Below are 20,463 nucleotides of genomic sequence, written 5' to 3'. Positions count from 1 at the left end.
ATGCAGTCTGTAAAAACATGAATCTCATAAATACAAAACACAAGAGTGCAAGTGTTTTCACATTAGGATTGAAAATGAAGCAAATGAATGAGTTTGTTACTAAAAAAAAACATTAAATAGGCTAATTAGTATGTTCATACTCAACATTTCATTAAAGATGCAAAGCATGCGAATATCATGTACACACACAAAATGCAATTAATTTCACACTATAATCATTTCAATCTTGAACCCATCTACAGATTTACATCTAAATTACTTATGTATTATTATGCTAATTTAATTTTAGATGATTTTCAATACAGGGAAACCATTAAAAAAATCACTAGTAAAACAATGCAAGTCATGAAGTCACCATGAAGCACAAATTAGATAGGAAAGTGAATTCCCTTCACTACTTGGACTGCAGTTGTCATGGTGACCATTTAAAGCCTTGCATTGGTTTGGGTTTAGAGAAGCACCGGTATTCATCACACAATGGAATACCTACCGGAGCACCCCCAAAGATATTGTTGCACTGAAATTCAAGTGACAAGTTTTAGAGATTTGGACAGCAATTTTTACTCCCCTAATTTTATTTGTATTACAAATGACTACATAAAACCTCTTTGATTAATCTTTTAAAACCTATGCATATCTAATAATGTATGTCTAGTAATTTTAGAATATCAACAAATACATTTTGTTTTCTAGAATCAGGAAGTTATTAGACTTGGTGCTGGCCTTGCCTTGGTAGCATAACATCAATCTACTAGGTGACAGCGATGATGACATGGCAATATTCCTCCAGAGGCCCTCATCGTAGATTATTGGGGGATGGGTGCGGTGGAGATCACTAATTAGTTTATAGTGTGACATGCGGATGCATGAAAGATTTCAAAAGTAGAAAATTTAATTTTAAATTTAGTTTGAGAAACTTTAAGGAAACTCTTCAACTTTTCATAAACAAAATTCTGGTTTTGCTACTCTATCGCTGACTGAAACTATACAATAGTGATTCAACATATACTCAGTTTATGAAAGCTTTGACATTTGCTGCTCTACACGCCCTGCACCAGATAGGGCTTTGTGGGGGAAATTCTCTGTCGCACTCGCACATGAAGTGATGTGTTTTACTGATGTGTTTTAAGCAGCAATAGTGATTTGTTTGGAGTAAAAAGATGGACTCTGTACTAGTTAGCATAAGCAGTGTTAGCCACCATGGTACCAACAAAGACTCAAACTTGATGAACAGAAAATCCAAGGAAAAAGAAAGAGATTACTCACTCAAAGGAAGGCATACTTGATAAAAAGGAATGCGACTGTCTTTGAGCCAAATTGTTTGTCATACATAAGGTAAACATTTAACAGCTAATTTTAATAACGGAAAACTTGTCTGTTTAGCTCAGTTTATTTGTTATGTTGTAAAATGGGCAGTGTCTGTTCTCTGTGCCTTTCAAAGCAAAGTGGGTTTAGAGTACACATATTCAGCATATTCCCTCTCCATGGCTCGTGGTCCTTTTGGCAGACTCATGGCTGGGCATTGGGAGTGAGTGCACTCGGGATCTGATAGCGGATAGTGGAATGTGAGGCACAAAAACAACTCCTCCATGTACCAGCATGCTCTCTCTATCTCCACTCTTTCCCTTTCTATCTCTCTGTCACTCACTCACACAGACTGATCATAAATTATCTATCATCAAACCAGGTTTAATGTCCCTCAGGAAATGCAGGAGAATGAGGTGACCCAGTGTTATGATCACGTGTCTTCAATCCCTATAGCCTAGATAAACCTGAAGGTCTGTCCGGATTTTTCAGTTTCTGAGTGAGACACAATTCTGCTGCACTTGTCACCCTCTGTACTGTACATAACTTAGTGCTTCACTTAGATTCACAGATTATTTATTTGTTAGAGATAATTTTACTGTCAAATTCTATTGGACCAGTGACAAGAAATCAGAACATAAAAGCCTCCTGGTACCAGTTTGGGACCAACAACATTTATACATACAGGTATGTAATTGTGTGTAAGGGATTACATATGAATGTAATATGCAACACATTATATTACCTCTGCTTTTGGCTGCATTCTTCAGGCTGTTCATTACTGATGGTTTAATGCTCTCCAATATGAATCGGCCCTCGAGTCCGGGGTACAGAGACCTAAGACAAAGCAAAAAGACACATCATGTATTATAAATAGTACAAGTTTACAGATTCCACTGAATACTGAAAAGTAGATTCCCATATTACAAACAAAGTTAGGGTTAGGAGTTTTGCAAAAGAATGAACTGCTGTTTCCATGAAACAGATGGAATAGTTCACCCAAAAATTAAAATTCTGTCATTATCTACTCATTAGCATTATTGTTATCTGCCAGTAGAAACTCAGGTGAAGAAAAAGGGGCCGTAGCTAGGGATAGGAAGGTGGTAGAGTCAGCATTCGAGGGGTGGGTAGGGGGAGTGGCTAGGGGGATGTGGGTGGTGGCAGTGGGTGTGATGCGATAAAGCTGAATGGCCACACCACCACGCCGTGGGCTTAAAGGTTTGCTGTGCACTTGTTCTTCATACAACTTACATGGAGTTCTCTAGGCTTGCTGCTGGAGCAGCTTCTTCCAGTGAATGAGAAGTGAAAGGGGAGCTGGACATTCTGCTTAAAAAAGGGCAATACATTAAATACATAAAATTACTCCATAAAGTTTGTGTAGAACAATCAAAAGTCTTCTGAAGCCTGATAACCACTCTACGAGTAAAGTAAATGGTAATTGGATCCATTATTTCACAAAAATCCAAGTCGATTGCCATTACATGTACTTTAGTATTTCCAAACCTTGCGACGCCACCGTGGCCGCACAAGGTTTGTCTGTGCGATAGTGCGCGATCTCCATCTTGTGAGGTTTGGTAATGCAGAAGTAATATGCAGTGGTGATCGACTTGGATTTTCATGAGATAATGGATCAAATTACTCTCCTCCCCCGACTCATAGACATCAGAAGACTTTGATTATATGGAGTCATTTTATAGACATTTATTGCCCTTTTTGAAGCAGAACGTCCAGCTCCAGAGTCCCCATTCACTGATAGAAGCTCCTCCCGGCAGTGAATCTGGAGAACTCCAGGTAAGTTGTGTGAAGAAAAAAACACTCACCTGAGATTGTACTGGCAGGAGAATGAGTAGATAATGAACACATTTTAATGTATAAAGGGGAAAAGAACTTTGTGTGTACCTGGGGTACTCTTCAGATGTCATATAAATGGCATCCCTTTCACTGACAGAGGATGAAAATGCTGCAAACGTCTCGTCTTGTAGTGGCAGGAGCTCCAGTCCTATGAGGTCACTGTAACAGGCGTCACTTAGTGAAAACTCCAGCAGCATCAGCTTCTCCTCAGAGGGACCTTTGTGTTTGGACTTCCTCATCACCTGCCGTACCAAAGATGGGGTCACCTTCTTCACTTCAGTGGGCTCAGTCATGTAGGCAGCCAAGACGGAGTCCACGGCAGCAGGCACCCTGGCCACCTGCATTCCTGAGCTTTGGAGGTAGTTGATCACAGTCTCTGAAATGTCATCGTCTGTGTCCAGCTCTGAGAACACAGCTTCATCCACCCGGATCCAGCTCTCACTGAGGGAGAAGATGACCTGCTGCTGCAGCAAGTCATGGAACAGAGGCTGGAGGATGGGTTTCCAGCGGGGCTTGACCTTACTGGGGTCTGGCCAGGCCCCATAGGTCCCTGTAGGAGACAGTGGGAAGTCTTGGTCCTTTTTTGTCTGTACTCTTTTGATAGCCTCAGTGATGAGAGTGAAGTAAGCCCTGGGGATGACAGTGATGATGAGCAGTTCATTCCACAGGGCTGCTGGATCCCTCCACTGGTCCACCTCACGCCACTTGATACTCCTGCGGTTGTCTGTGAGGCCAAAGAAGCCACTGACGTGCACTGGAAGCCCCGTCACGCTCTCCTCCCCAGGGGGAAGAGGAAGGAAGCAGAAAGCTCGTCCTGAGAAACCAGATGTGGCCCCTTTGTCTTCTTTGTTCATAAGGGTAAGAGGCAGGGCGATGCCAATGGTGGGGATGAACTTCAGGTCGTCTGCCAGAGAGTCCAGCTCAGTGCTTATTCCTCTGCCTCCCACTCCATTACACACCAGCCACGTTGTCTTCTGAGTCTCCTTAGTTGTTTCGTCCTGGGTCTCAATGTTCACCTGGTAAGTGGCACATGTAATGGTGGAGCTGGGCACACCGTTGCTGTAGCTATCTATGGCCTGGCCCAGTGTCTTCAGTGAGTTGGGTCTTTCTAGCTTATCATCAGTATTCTCTGTTGCCCTAACCTGGAAGAGCATGCGTTCTGTACCGTCGGACTCGCGCACATGCAGGGAGACCTTCTGAACACTCTTGAGGAACAGGAGCACCGTGTCTGCATCAGCTTTGAAGGACTCAAAGAGCTCCAAGACCTTTTCTTTGTTGTAAATGTTGACACTGAGCTGCGAGGGTTTCATGCGGAGTGGAAAGCGAAACAGTGTTCCCGGAAAGCTGCCATCCTTAATGGTTTTCTCAGAGCTGCCAAACATCCCAGTGTAAGGGGCAAACTGGTCAGCAAGTTCTGTGATCTCCTTAGTGTCTGTCTTCAAGTTCCAACACTGACCAGACTCATGGACTCCAAATAGGGTCTGATGCGGGTCCAGTATGCCAATCTGTTCTCCACTGAATATACTGGGAACATCTGAAACATTGAGAGGGAAGACATATTAATAACTGCATACTGTAACAAATGATTGTATATGATAAATACAGAAAACCTTTCAAAACAATTCTATTAGACATGGAGATGTACATATTTGTTCCTCAGTAATAAGTAACCTATTTCAAGAAACTCCACAGAAATGTGTATTATTGCTGTCAAACATCTTGTGGAAAAACATAATTACACTCCATGGTTTAATAGCTGATGTTGCCCTGCCTGGCACCTTCAATAATGAATTTTAGTGTCTTCAGATCATCTGGGAGGAATGGAGATAATTATCTCTGCTTTGATTGATGTACAGCTCTAATTAGTCCTTTATAGTAGACCTCAGGCATTTTGCTGTGACCCAATTCTTCGTCTTGGAACTCTGGTATAGCAGGTATAGCAAGTCATACAAGTGACCTCTAAATGACTCTAAAGAGCCAACATGACACAGCAGAATTTCAAGACTGATAACTATATGCAACACTTACATTAAGTTACACTGAATCTTTTTTGGTGGGCTAATTTTTCATTGTACTGAATTACACTTTATTTCCAAAGGCTGGTCCTTATGAAGAAATATGAGCAATCATCTGGTAGCAGAAGTTATCATTTGGATTTCAAGACAACCCTCACCTGTAATATGGTACACAGAGTTGAAGCCAATACCAAATCTTCCAACTTTCAAAGGATCATCTCTCTTCCTGCTCCTTGCAATCTCCTGAATTCCATTCCAGTCTTCATTCGTGAAAACAGCATCATTGTAGACATACAATGCTGTACCTGCATTCCAGAAAAAAGGCAAAAAAAGAAAGATAATCATAAGTAAGTTTTCATGTATCTGCTACTGCAGTAGCAGAGTGCTAAAATCTTATTGTCTTACATTACAAGTGCATTGTAAAGTAATAATAATAATGCATCACTTTATAAAGAGAACTTTGCCGCTTTTCAACCAGCTCTCAGGGGCAGATTTTTCATGCTCTCTCTGTCTCTGGGGCGCGGCTTCAGGATCTGCTTTACTTCCTCCATCTAGTGACCTCACTGGTTGTTGCAACGGGGAGCTCTCGGTGCAGGAAACATGGAGTGAAGGTAAACATTGTTCATCTGCATATACTAACGATTTTGTAATGATACAAAGCTGGTTGAAAGGCATCAAATGTTCCCTTTAATCACTGTAGGGAAACTATCTTCTCTTTCCCCCTCCACCAGGTCAGAACACAGCATCCGCTACAGAACAGCTGCTCAAGGACACTTCAGCAGGGCGAATGCTTGCTAACACCGGGTCTTGAACGTCTCTCTAAATTGTGAGGCTGTCCTGCTATAATTAACTGGTAAGCATGATGAACAGTATACCTTGATACTGAGCCATGTCAGGTGACCATAGTGACTCCACTCCATACTCTGTCTCATCGTACATGAACTTGACCTCTGTAGCTCCAGCATCCTCAGCATTTTGAATCAGCTCCTTCAAAATAAAACACAAAAAAGATATACAGTTATCAAGGCAGGGCCTTTGTTGTGATTTTAAGTTAAGGTTATTTATATAACAACATAGGTCCTTTGGTGGACGCTCTTATCCAAAACACCTTGCCGGAAAATGAGTGCAGACATTTTTAGCATGGGTGACTCCAGTGAGAATTTACCCTTTACCCTGACAATGTTTGTGCCATATGCACAAATATTGTAGATGATGCCAGCAACTGTCGTTAAATTCAAACTGTGCCCTCTAGTCCTGAACAAAATTGTGTATTACAGATTGGTTTGAAATTGTACTACAGGTATTATTCCACTGCTGAAAGACTGTGTGTAGCATCTTGAATCTCAAGTGAAAACCCTAAATCACATTTTTGAGTTGGTGATTTGTTTGTATGCCTTCTATATGTATGGTGAAATAAAGTACCGCAGGGATGATGTATTTTTGTAGTCATAAGGCAGAAGTCCCGGACTTCCTGGATCTTGCGGGGAAAAGTCAATGGGGTTTTAGAATGGGGATTTCACTAAAACTAGTGGACCTGTGGGAGTAAAACCCCCCCTGGGAGTTAGACCCCCCCCCCTGGTCTGGAACACAGTGGTCTCCAAAGACTCCGGGACACAGTCAAATTCATCATAAATCTCTGATGATATCACTTAAAGAACTAGGCATCTCGATTCCTAGGCTCGCCAGCTGCGCGGGCTCGCCCGCCCTGCTGGCCCTGCAGGTTTCATACGCGCGCTGGATTCCTAGGCTCGCCCTCCCTGCAGCTTGCCGAGCTGGCCCTGCAGCTCGCATACGCAGCTCGGCCTCACCCACAGCTCGGCTGCTGCGTGGCCTCGCCTGCTCTATTTATTTTTCTATTGTGTGTGTGTCACGAGCACATTCAGTTCATGCTGTCCCTCGTTGATGAAGCCACAAATAGCACAGAGCAAGGCTGTGCTGTGGGCTTTTGACCAGGTAGGCGGGCCATGCAAGTGAAAATCCCCATGATCCCTGACACCAAAACTGCACTGCGCTGTTTGGTTGTTACTGACACATCCCCACTCTGCCTCCTCTTCCACTTTAGGCACAGTCAAGTTCACAGTGAGTCACCAAAATACCAAACAGGCACAGGCGAGAAAAAGCCTGTGTGCCTGACACAAATGCCAATGGTGTCCCTTCTTCATCACAAAGACACACACCCGCTTCCCTTTCCCACTCCACTCCACTTATTTGCATTTTTCCAAATGTGCAGTAGGCAGAGACGCGCTGAAAATAGTGTTTTTTCAGTGCCCTTTAAAGGGCCACATTTACAGTTAAAGAACTCAGCAAATCCCTGACTAATTTGATTTGTCAATGGAATTCCCAATTGATTCACAATAGCTCTGCCAGGTGCTCAATGTAATCTGTGAAATGTGTAGCATTGCACTTACTTTCAGAATCTGTCCACCTTCGGGGTACCTCCTTAGAATGTCCTTCAAAAACTCGACCAGTGGTGGTGTAGTCTGTCCAAACCTCCCTGTAAAAGCCAAGCTGGTTAAGCATCGCTGTTGTGAGAATGTATTCACTGCAGATTAATTGTGTGGTTTGAAAATGTGGTTTTAACCCTACCTCCTCCTTTAAGGCCTCTTCCCTCCAGTGCGATAGATACTTCTGGGCTTCCTGTATGGACCAAGGTCCCGACCTGCACACTGTCTTCCAGCTAGGAAGGGATGGGGATGATGTGGAGAGAGAGCAGACTTTAATCAACTAGCATTGTATTGAGGATAACAAATTAACGTCATGGTCTGATGGCCTGGTCCTGAATTGGAGAAAATGTCAGAAAGTAGAAATGTGTCCGAAAATAATTCATTCTATTGGACAAGGAAATAAGCTTTCATTCAATAAAAAAAAGTACTGAAAAAAGTAACCCTTTAGAATTGGTGTTTAATTCAAAGTACTGGAACAGATATTGAGTACCGCAGGAATGAGTCCGGAAAACATGGACGCTAGCACTTCCGGCTTGTACGTATAAAATCTAATGGAATTTTTGCATGGGGATTTCGATTAAATGCATGAAATAAGGTCTGTGTTTAACAAAAGTTTATGAAACAGCAAAGTTTGTGTTCAGCAAGATCATCTTCACAAAGGAGGACCACTTTTATGACTTTGAAGCATTTTCTGAAAATCATGTTAAAAAAAACACATTTACGCTTCAAAAGTCACAAGTGGTCCTCATTTGTGAAGATTATCTTGCTGAACACAAACTTCGCTGTTTCATAAACTTTTGTTCATCACAGACCTTTTTCCCCTTATGACCCAGCAGCGCAGGGACTTCTGGGTAAGCCTACAAAAATACGCCATCCCTGTGGTACTCTATTGACATTCAAAAATGTCCAACAACACACAACTCCATTGAGCACTATGTACAGTACGAGTTCTTCCACTAAACAAAAGTGACCATTGAGGAGACACATCTGTACTGTTTATTGTGTCAAAATAACACTGCAAATACTGTCAAGACGAACAAAGCACCTCTCTCATAAGCCGTTATATTACTCGCTGCGAAACCGTTTGAAAGCCAGCTAGAATTGAACAGCCATTTTTACGAGCGCTACTAACAGACTTATCGGCATAAAGAATCATGTAGCATTATCTGTCACGCCAGCTAAATCCTTTGGGCAGTGTTATTGCACACTTCAGTGTGACACACAATCACCCCCCCCCCCCCCCCCCCCCCATGGTGTCTCTTTCCAAATCAATACAGCAGGCGGCCTGAGCCCACCCCGCTCCTCATACTGCAGCTGCTGCTGTTTGGAGCTCTCCAAGGTGAAAACTCCCTTCTGCACCAACATCCGCTGCACTCAGCAGAACTGAGCACGATGAGCCCAGCACAGCCAAACCTCTCAATCATCATACCTCATCACAGTCACTGCAGCTTGCAAACATTTTACAATTTGGGATGAACAATTTTGAGTATTCAATGTTCACATTTAATTATGTGTGGGCAAGAGCTCATAAGGTATAGTATAGGGCTTGGCGATAAAGCAATGGAACAATATATCTGCAATAGACATGTCATCAATACAATGAGAAAACAGTTCTATATATTGATATGTCCTTAGTGTTAACATGATTAATATTACATATTGATAAATAAGGTGGTTCAAAATAAAGTGGTTAAATTCAACCTTTTTTCTCATGGTCTTTATTAAAAATAGGTAATTAAAAATGATCAATAATTATAATTATATAATTAAAAAATATATATATATTATTATCAACTGATATGAAATATTTTATAGCAATACATTTTTGACTACATCGCCCAGCCCTAGTATTAACAATAAAGATACAAATTATTTCCATTGAACATTGTGTGGGATTCAAGTTAATTTGGGTATTTGCTTGTCTCAACATGTCAGAGAGGAGAGAAAGACATTGATATTGTTAGATGCATGCCTGCACAGAATATTGTCTGACTTGGCGTCTGCTGATCGTGCATCCTCAGCAATACAAATCATTCCTGTAATAGTCTTTTGAATATTAACTTTCATCTAGTGACAAAATAAAGCTTTAGTTTAATTACATTTGCGTGTTTTTCCTCATTTTGGTTGTTGGACTAAGGTCCAGATTTACGAAGATATTTATAGGGTCCAAAAACCTTTTCAATGTTCAAATTCAGCAGCACTAAGCCTTGTGATAGATGCACAACAATGTGTTTGGCCAATCAGGGGTTATGTCATTGGTTTTACTTAAGCTAAAAGTTTTTGCAATCATGAAAGGGTTTAGTAAATCAGGGCCTAAATGGGTTATTTCATTTAGGAGCATCCACTGACTCAGACATTTACATTGAAGAATGTTTTTGCAACGCGCAGGGAGCAGCTAAACTTGTTACAGCCTTTGAGTGTCCCCTAAACATAGCATAGCACTCCTCTGCTAGTATGGGTGCTGGCACAGGGCCACCTCCATCAGATTGATGCACTTTCTTCCATTGCATCAGACAGAGCATGAATGCAACTTGCATGAAAAGGTAGAGGGGCATCATAAGGGTACTGGAGGACACTGCTTCTCTTTTTTTAATCAGGAAAACAGTTCACAGTACAAATACTGTACCTCACAACTCATAGTGCCTAAGTCATGCCCTCTTCTTAAAAAAAAGATCTTGACCCCCGTTTATTTTATTTTGGTCCAAGTGAAATGTTCTATCTCTCCTGATTAGAGGTCTTCATGGGTCCAAAGTGATGGACCCGGACCGTAATGGACCTGGGAAATTTGTGCCCAGACCCGATTGGACCCGTCTATTATTAGAGAGCTGAGACCCGGACCCGTATAGACCAGATAAATGTCGGACCCGGAGTCACTTCTTTTGAATGGACCTGAGACCCGGCTGGGTCCGTGCTGGATCGCTTGGTTTGACCAAGTAGAAATCTCTTTTTTTAAATCAGGATTGGGAAAATGAATGGCGGATGAAATCTGGTGCTTTGGCACTCTATCAAGACTTAAAGATTTCTCTTAGAATATAAGATGTTTGTTTGAAGGTCTCTGTCTTGTACTGTGACTATGCTTGGCTTGATAGAGGACATGCTGGGTCTCTGTGGATCATCTGGGACTCGTGTGTACGTCAGTCGGCTTGTAGCTAATTTCTGCATATGAGATCAGAGGGGCTTCTGGGAAGTGACCAGCACCTGCTCCTTTCCTTCAGCTCAGCTTAGAGATAGGGGGGCTTCTCCAGTCATGTTGTAGCCTGGGTGAACCCAGCCTTCAATGTGACAACACAGACTATGCGTGTATAGAGGTCGCGTGGAGGCTGGGTTTACCCAGGCTAGTCATGTTGGGCCATACACCAACATACAGTAAACACCACCAACTAGACAAGGGCCATACTGGAGATTCCTCTAGTGAACCAATATGCTAAGCATGCACTATGTAAACTAGTCCATTTTAATGTAAACACTCTCAGATGATGAGGTGTCTAGTCATGCTGATCGCAGTATGAGTCAGACCATAAATACGCTGCCATAGGAGCTGAAACTGTGTTGCATAGCTGCCAAACCCACTGCATTATTCTCTGCAAATCCAATGTATTCCTTATCTATGGCAAATCTTAATATATTATACTTGATTCAGAACAACTGTCTCTGGTTGATCTATAGGCTACAACTCATTCATTAAAAGCAAATTCTAACTAGCTATCTAACTAACTAAAAGGTGGGTAGGTAGGTAGGTAGATCGATAGATAGATAGAATGTAATGAGATCAAAAACAAAAAGAACAAAAAGACTGCAGATTCATCCTGATTCAATCACTTAATTCACTGTACACAGCAATAAGTAAAAAATCAATGAAAATTAACTTGTGAGTTAGTCTTCGCTTTAAGTTGACTATCGTCTTAGTTGTGAATTAATTAAGAATAAATAAAATCAACTTCCAAAAAGATTTGATAGTAGAATATACAGTAGATTGCTTTCTGCCATATTTCTTGTAAACATTCTTGAACATATTTTCACATTTAAAGTCAACTTAACTTCAAATGTTTACATTGAAGAGTACAGCAGCAACTTAGATTTCCCCACTTTGCAGGAGAGAGGGAAAGAGAGAGGGAGAGAGAAAGCGAGGGAGAGAGACATCGAGAGAGAGAAAGAGCGAGAGAGAGGGAGAGACTTGTGGGTATCCATAGAACCAATTTTCATTCAGATACTAAATAAAGAATATTATACTGTATCTTGAGGTGAGAGGTCAAGTGACGCCTTTGAAAATTGTTTGTCCCTCGCCAAAATCTTTCTGAAATTTTTTGCATTATTTAGCCCCCTTCCCGACAAGCTAGCATGACCTGGTTGGTAGCAATGGATGTCTTAGGTCATCTAGTTTCATGTGATAAGAGTATCTTTAAAAATCAGTCAGTAATTACCAATTGGGAGCACAGTGGGAGAAAGGGTTAAAATGCAGATGTGACCCCCCCCCCCCCCCCACACACACACACAGCTGTCATCCCTTTGTTCCACCCCCCCCCCCTCCCCAGTTTGGGAACCACTGGTATAAGTATTGTCTTTTCCTAGTTGTTTTAAAGGCTACATTACTCTAAAGTGATGTAATTTTCTGAACTTACCAGACTGTTCTAGCTGATCTATTATTGGCCTTTACCAACTTATATTGACATTACTAATGATTATTTATCAAAAATCTCATTGTGTAAATATTTTGTTAAAGCACCAATAGTTATCGCTACAATATTCACCAATAGGTATCGCTACAATATTGTCACAATATCTATATTTTGATTTAAAAAAAACATCATATTTGATTTTGTCCATATCACCTAGCCCACCGTGCTTTAATAAAACTGCTGGTGACATTTCTCATGTGGATTTGACTTACAATTGAACATTTAGCCCATAGAAAATACCAAGATATAGGCTATATCGTGTATCACCATTCAGCCTAGAGATAATAGCCTATATCTACTAGTAGAGAAAGAAACAAGGTTCTTATATTCATCTGTTTGTTGCAGCTGGACAGAATGACAAACAGGTACAAACAAGGTTGCATTAACATTGTCTTCAATATTGAGTTAACCACGAAGACGGAAAGGAATGGGACATTTACTGGAGATAGAGAATTGCACAGTGACAAATGAATGAACTCGGGGCAAGAGTATAACTCTAATTGCTATAGCAAGTGACTGGGATGGAATCCCTGCAGTATAACTGTGGCCAATTAGAAAACCTAGAACTCCTGATTTGGTCATGGGGTTGGACAAAAAGGCTTTCGTGCGGGGCATCTGGGTAATGGAACGGTAAAAGCACCACCGTGGAGACCCAGGGTCTCAGCGGCACCTCCGGCATGGTCAGACAGTGTTACAGACACAATTGGCCATGTATGGGTCCTCTGGTCGGTCGGGACACCTGCTCGGGGGGAGGGGAACTGGGGGAATAGTGTGATCATCCCACGCGCTACGTGGGATGACTAGAAAAAAGGATTTCATGTGAAAATAGATCAGATCTTTCTAAATCTCCTCTGTGATCTGTCCTTCCTCATGCACTGTGACATTTTTAGAGTGAACTTAGTTCATCATCCATTCAATTCAATCCAGCTGCCTCACAAGGTTAGTCCAGTATGTGAGGAAACAATGAAGTGTCAAGCAGAAAATGGAAAACAATAGTCTCACACAGAGAGTGTACGAACACAACAAACAGTCATGTCTCTCCCTAATCAACTGAACCTGAACCATTTTGCTCTTGCACATAATTCACGTGTGTTTTGCTGTAGTCAAGGCAGGCATGAAAATGTCCCTCCCATCTGTATATTTCTTACATTTTGCAGTGAAAAAAGTGTTTCTGGCTTCTTTGCCTTTTTGTGTTTGGTGAGCCAAAGACAATTGTCCACCCTGGTGGACAATATTCATTTAAATTCCTCTTAAAAACATAAAATAATCAAATGTCTGGATAGTGGTCTCCATCTCTTACCACTTTCCCATTGTGAGTCAGCCGCTGCTCTGTGACAGGCAGGTCAGTCTCCTCGTAGAGAAGTTGCTTGATTTCTCCAACAGTTGTACATGGAGAGGCCTGGTAGGACCTGAGGCCAATGTACTCATGACGAACTGTCACCCGTGGCAACCTGAAAAATACATACGCAACCTCTTTGAGGTTTAACTAAGACATTTGGGTAGACACTGGAAATTGTATGGGTACGAAAATCATTTAGAGACATTTACATTTGCAGTCTATTATCTTAAGACTTTTGCATTTACAAATAAACAACTTCTTTATAGCATTTTGGAATTAAACCATTCTTCATTCATTTTGGGTATTCTACTATGAGTGCATTAACAAGAGACATGGACACTAGGAGGAGGGAGAGGCGCAAATCGTTTCTCAAATCTGGCTTTAGACGACATGAGATGGGATTCTTGCTTACAGATTATTGATTAGGGGTAGGCTTGGAAGAAACATGAGAACGGACACCTAACCACATCCATCTGTTATTGGTCGATGAGTAGCATTTAGAGGTCTGTATAGATTTTGGTTTTTACTCAGTAACTTGACAGAGTACAGTAGGCTACTCTGTCATATAAAGTGGTCACAGTGACTTTCATTATCAGACAACCTTTACCCCTTCCTAGGGACAATTATGCCATTCCTAGTAGCCTAATCAGCAGTCATGTGTTGCATTGTTACTTGCCACTAACTAGCATATTTAGTGGCTACATCTGCCTCCTTGACCACTACTAGTGACCACTGTAACCCAGGCTAAACCACATTCTATAATGGACTGCACTGCTATCTGGGGAACAACATCGATGTTGAACTTATGTGAGGCAAGCCTATAAATTAAGCTGTCAACACATGCAGTAAATTATACAGTTGTGCTTATTCAGCAGGGCACTGGACACAAGCAGCCAGTGTATCACTGTAGCTGGAGTGGGTGTGGCATCCAGCACGGGATGGTGGGGGGACAAAACTCCTACTCTGGACCAGTAGGCTTTTACAATAGAAAAATACATGATTTCCAAATAATACCAGTCATACTGAAGACGATGAATATGTTGTAAAATGGATGGCGCCATCATGTGGGAAATACTGTTTCTTTCGTCGTTCTCTGACTTTTCTCAGGCCGAACATCACGGAATTATCCTTTAAATGGCATTCATGGCCGAGTCATTTGCTATATAATTTATGTTACTTACACAATGTATTTACAGTGAACATCAAACTTACCACGTGTTTGGACAGTCGGTCATGTCTCACTGGTGCTATGTGCCCCAGTACACGGTCATTTGACTTCTATCTTCTGCACCGAGCGCGCAGGGAAACTCCACCCGGAAAACGACTGTCGTAAATAAGAAGAGAGGAGACCGTTATTTTCTGCAAAACACCTGCCTGTTCTGTGTGACAGACATGAAACAGCATCGGCTTGGTGAAGTCAAGTCAATGACACGGCAGTACACAGCCAGTCAATATTGTTGCTGCTGTTGTTGGTTGTTGTTGTTGATATTATGAGGCTTTAATCTTTGGTTTGTTCAGCTTTATCCCAAGGCTAAACGTTTGTATCCTTCCTGCACGTCCCCTTCAACAGGCTGATGCATGTCGAAGTATACAGTAGCCTACGGTGTTCCTGGAAACAATAAATAACAACAATAGCAAGCGCAATTCTTACTTCGCTCCAACACAGTGATTCCTTCAAAGGTAATGTTCTAATAATAACGAATTAAGTCTGGAGGCGGTGCGAGCCAGAGCCATATAGATAGTGCGAGCGTGTGGTGCGAGAGTGTAATTCCTGCGTGCTTCCGCCTTCGCTTAATCCCATCAGGCAGACTCGACAAGCCTAAAAAACTAGTTTTGGGCTGGGAATGAAAACTGAAGAGTGTTCAATATATCAACCAATCACATATCATATTTTAAGCGCTCGATAGCATTGTGAGACATGTTGTGAAATAGCCTCCCAAAAAAGCGAAAAAATATTGTGAGTACCCCCTGTTTCGCGCAGGCGTAGTGGGCTAATGTCCGACGTCCGCTGTCATGAAGGGGCTGCAGCTGTTCTGCTGGTTGAGTGCATGAGTGAGTGTTAATCATTTTTAAGACATTATTTACCCCTGTGCACGAGATTATTCCGAGTCCAGGAAGTTCTGCGGTCCACATGGGTCTTTTCGGTTTTTTGTTTCAGGTCGACCTGTATCAGACCGGTTGCCATGGTAACGGTGTGTGTCATTTTGAGGAAAGTTGTCCCTGTTTTTATGTAGGCTATTGTTGTGAGTGCCTGCGTCTACGTAATATTTTGGACTTTCGTGTTTTTACCATAGAAGACATGCGCTTGGTCATGGGTCAGGTTTACCCCGCTAGCCGGGCGCTTCTGGCTCATACGAGCCAGAAGCGCCCGGCTAGCGGGGTAAGGGTCAGGTGGTGTTTTAAGGACCCGAGCAGCCTATAAAGTAGTCGCGAAAACAATGTTGGACGCCAATACATTGCAGTCCAAGATGCGCACATCGACTTTGTCTAAAGCAGTTTTGCCTGTCCCTTCCACGTGTAGCCTACATAGGCTATCTCAGTATCTGTCAACCAGACAGGTTATAGCCCTATTTTGTATCAAGCAGATCCACATTTTGTATCAACCTTGTAGCCTATCCGTGGGCATATATCCTAATAAATAGCCATTTGTATCTGGCTAGCATGGTGTTTTGAATGGATTTAATTCTACCTTGCAGATAGGCCTATAGCCTACTGACTAATTATGATTATTATCTAATTTGATTATTTTACAAATAGAGCATAATGGCTAATTGGTATAAAATAGCCTACAGATAAGGTGTGCCTTAGCTCTTTGCATAGGCTGCCATTATAGGCCTACTGGATGGCTAAACACCATCTGCGTATTCTCTCTGGCTATAATGTTGTTTTGAAAACACCTTGCATTGTGGTGCTGGTGCAATGCTTTTGGCAGCACAAATAGGCCTGCTTAACGCAGAAGAATGACATCATCAAAGTCAAGGACTTCCAGCACTTTATAAAATTGCATCGTGTTTATGCTGCGTATGCGTGGGCTTTTTGAAGACATTCACTCACTATGATCAAATCCTCTGCGAACAGAAACAACTATATGCTAGGTAGCCCTATAATACATTTTAGGATAGCCTACTATACAATTAGCCTATAAGTCCTGTAGGGATACATACAGTGATGCTAGAGAAGACAAACTACGATAAGGTCATCTAAACTCACTGCACACACACTGCAAGTCCCTGTAAGAATAGATCAGGATGAGTCTCGGATCAATCAGTATAGTTTTTTTTAACTTAAAAAACATAATTCTAACATAAAACAACATCCTTTAGAGGCGTTATTTCCCTCGATATAATTAATGCCGCAGTGAGGAGAGAGAGGGATACTCACGTTAGGAAAGCAGCAGGCTGCCAGCAGCATCAGTGCGGCATCTCTGTCCTGCCCTCTGCACCGGGAGGGGAGGCAGTCTCCTTAAAATGACCATGCATATAAACAATATCCTCCCTAGCTGAATATCTCACTCCGACATGATGTTTTAATGAAACGGTCCTCGGGATGAAACATCCAGCAGAGCAGTCGAGTCTGAACCATTCGGAACACCTCCGGACAAGAGCTTCACTGCAGCTTTTAACACACACGTCTATTAAAGCGACAGGGCCATGCACAGCTGCTGTGGGACAGACAGGCACTGACGACGAGATGGGATGTGCACAGAATAGAATAGAATATAATAGAATAGAATAGAATAGAATAGAATAGAATAGAATAGAATAGAATAGAATAGAATAATTGTGCGATATACAGTAGGACATCTCGTGGGATGTGCAAAGGTCTGCTGCTGAAGACTTGCTAGAACATAATAATTGAAGAAGACTAGACGATCTTAGAACAGAATAGAATGGGCATTGAAACCCAATTGAGGCCTATTGAATTACTGTCGCATATAAACCCTGAAAGCTTCAATAAACAAAACTGAAAAAGATAACAGAATAGGCTATATAAGACTAGACCAGAATATTAGACTAGACTAGCCTAGAAGAGAAGAGAAGAGAAGAGAAGAGAAGAGAAGAGAAGAGAAGAGAAGAGAAGAGAAGAGAAGAGAAGAGAAGAGAAGAGAAGAGAGCTATGCTATAGAGAAGTGATATAGCCTAGGTCATGGGATGTGCAAAGATATGCTACTGAAGCAGTCAATACTGAAGAAGAGATAATAGAAGGTAACACTTTATAATAATCATCAGTGTTGGGGAAGTTACTCGAAAAAGTCGTTTAGTTAGCCTACAGTAATAGTTTAGTTACAGTAACTAGTTCCCAGCACAAATCATCATGAATAAATTGTAAATTGATAGTTAATTAAACTTTAGTTAATAGTTATTACTGTTAACAATTAATCACCATTCACCGGTCCCCTCTGTCCTCCTCTGTCCCCATGTGTGCCCTGTGTCCTCCTCTGTCCCCATGTGTCCCCTCTGTCCCCCTGTGTCCTCTGCCCCTCCTGTGTCCTCCTCTCTCCCCTTTGTCCTCCTCTGTCTCCTCCTGTGTCCCATCTGTCTCATCTGTCCTCTTAGAGGGGACAGAGGAGGACAGATGGGACACAGGGGAACAGATCTATAAACATTAATTTGATGGCTATTATAAAGTTGCAACTGATATTTATAATACTTCTAAATGGTTAATAAATACTGTGTAAACATAATTAATTATTTAATTATTTGTCAACAGTAAAATAATTATTAACTAAAGTTTAATTAACTCAATTTACAATGTATTAATGGTGGTTATTAAAAAGTGTTACAGAATAGAATAGAATAGAATAGAATAGAATAGAATAGAATAGAATAGAATGTCCATAGACTTCCTGAATAGCAAAATTGAAGCATCGGTTATGTGCACGCACAAAAACGAACTTATTTCAGCAGAAACTGGGTTGCACTTTCTGTAGATCTTGTAGCACGGGAATTAGGCCTAGGCTATATCTTTTTCTTCCACTTTATAGTCCAGTCCAAGTTAATGCCTCTGAAACAATGGCGCCCATCTGTCGGTAGATGGAGACAAACCATAAACTCACACCTCCTGCTCCATGATGAGAGCCTGCTGCAGTACTTCCTCTCACAGCTAGATGTCGAACATCACAGTGAGCCGTAGGTCACCCATCCACGTTTGACCTCCATACAGTCAAAAAATGAATGCATGTGCAAATGTGGGAATGAGCATGTTTCCATTGTGATGGCTGCTGGGAGACACCATTAATATAGCCTACAGGTGTTACGGTTTGACGTCATACAGAATACCTAAATTTATAACATACAGTAAATGCCTCGAATTGATTTACAACATGCCCAGACATGTAGGACTAAACTAATTGGCCACTTTGGCTGCAGAGCTGAACTTTTGTCCTGTGTGTCTTTGCCTTGGATCCAAGTACACACATCCCAACACACCCCCACACACACACACACACCCCACACACACACACACACACACACACACACACACACACACACACACACACACACACACACACACACACACACACACACACACACACACACACACATCCCAACACACACACACACACACACACACACACACACACACACACACACACACACACACACACAGTCACACACACACACATCCCAACACACACACACACACACACACACACACACACACACACACACACACGCGCACGCGCACACGCACACGCACACACACACACACACACACACACACACACACACACACACACACACACACACACACACACACACACACATCACAGCATGCACAGCACAGGCAACTTTATCAAAAAGTTGCATGATCCTGTACCTTAATTGGTAACACTTTACAATAATGTACACAAATAATGTAGTAGTTACTAGTAAACTAATCATTAACTAGTAGTTAGTTCATGAGTAGCTAATGAATAATTTGTCATTAGTCAATCACTAGTTAACCATAGTTAATGAGTAGGTAGTCATTAGTTAATGATTAGTAGGCTATCTAAGTTCCTGAGTAGAGTAGTTAATCATTACTTAATGATTACTAAATGTCAGCTTGTGAATATCTAGTTAATCATTAGTTACTGATTAGTAGGTCAGTTCCATGAGTAGAGTAGTTAATCGTTCATTCATGATTAATAAATGTCAGTTCGTGAATATATTAGTTAATCATTACTTACTGATTAGTCGGTCAATTCCTGAATAGATGGTTAATGATTAGTAGCCTAAATGTGAGTTTGTGAATATATAGAGTAGTTAATCATTAGTTAATGATTAGTTAAAGATTATTTTGTAGGTATATCAAAGCTGTTCACTCCAAAGAGTGACTCATTCATTATTACTTAACACCACTTACCTTTATCGTCCCCCAAGTGCTGCTCCAGAGTTGTTACTGCATGAGTACTGAATCATTACTTAGCCTACTTATTACCTGACCATTAGTTATTCTTTTTGTGTACCCTAATGTAAAGTGATGCATCATACTGAGTAGTCAACAGTGTTGGGGAGTAGTAAACTACATGTAGACCTAGTTGAACTATGTAGTTGAACTACATTTTGTAGTAGCTTACTGGTAGTTCAACTACATTCATATTTGCGTAGTGAGTCAAGTAGTTAAACTACTTTTTGTTCATTTTGGTGTAGTTTAACTACTCAGACTACAAACTACAATTTTGGGCAATAAAATGAAAGGAACAGGCACGGCTCCAGGATTTTTTCTAAGGGGGGGATTGGGGGAGGCTAGACCAATCTGTGGGGGTGCTAAGAAAATAGTCGATTTTCATGACTTCAAAGTTACTTTATAAAATAAAACCAGATATGGCACGCAGCACGTTAGCCGTC

General features: G+C 41.5%; 1 protein-coding gene across 1 annotated transcript in view; it reads right to left on the bottom strand.

Moving 5' to 3' along the window:
• Nucleotides 1-18,700, bottom strand: part of sacs (sacsin molecular chaperone) — a gene marked incomplete at both ends in the record, with an annotated part of 30,377 nt that extends 11,677 nt beyond the window's left edge. The window contains 10 exons of the mRNA XM_083636628.1: nucleotides 491-517; nucleotides 2,051-2,142; nucleotides 3,205-4,690; nucleotides 5,330-5,476; nucleotides 6,047-6,158; nucleotides 7,580-7,665; nucleotides 7,758-7,848; nucleotides 13,592-13,742; nucleotides 18,021-18,181; nucleotides 18,689-18,700. Coding sequence (XP_083492754.1) covers nucleotides 491-517; nucleotides 2,051-2,142; nucleotides 3,205-4,690; nucleotides 5,330-5,476; nucleotides 6,047-6,158; nucleotides 7,580-7,665; nucleotides 7,758-7,848; nucleotides 13,592-13,742; nucleotides 18,021-18,181; nucleotides 18,689-18,700 — 2,365 coding nt within the window. The remainder of the gene's footprint in view (nucleotides 1-490; nucleotides 518-2,050; nucleotides 2,143-3,204; nucleotides 4,691-5,329; nucleotides 5,477-6,046; nucleotides 6,159-7,579; nucleotides 7,666-7,757; nucleotides 7,849-13,591; nucleotides 13,743-18,020; nucleotides 18,182-18,688) is intronic.
• Nucleotides 18,701-20,463: the final 1,763 nt, after the last annotated feature.

The sequence above is a fragment of the Poromitra crassiceps genome (assembly GCF_964638095.1).
Source record: "Poromitra crassiceps genome assembly, chromosome: 5".
Taxonomy (NCBI): Eukaryota; Metazoa; Chordata; class Actinopteri; order Beryciformes; family Melamphaidae; genus Poromitra; species Poromitra crassiceps.
This window is presented reverse-complemented; position numbering and strand designations above follow the sequence as displayed.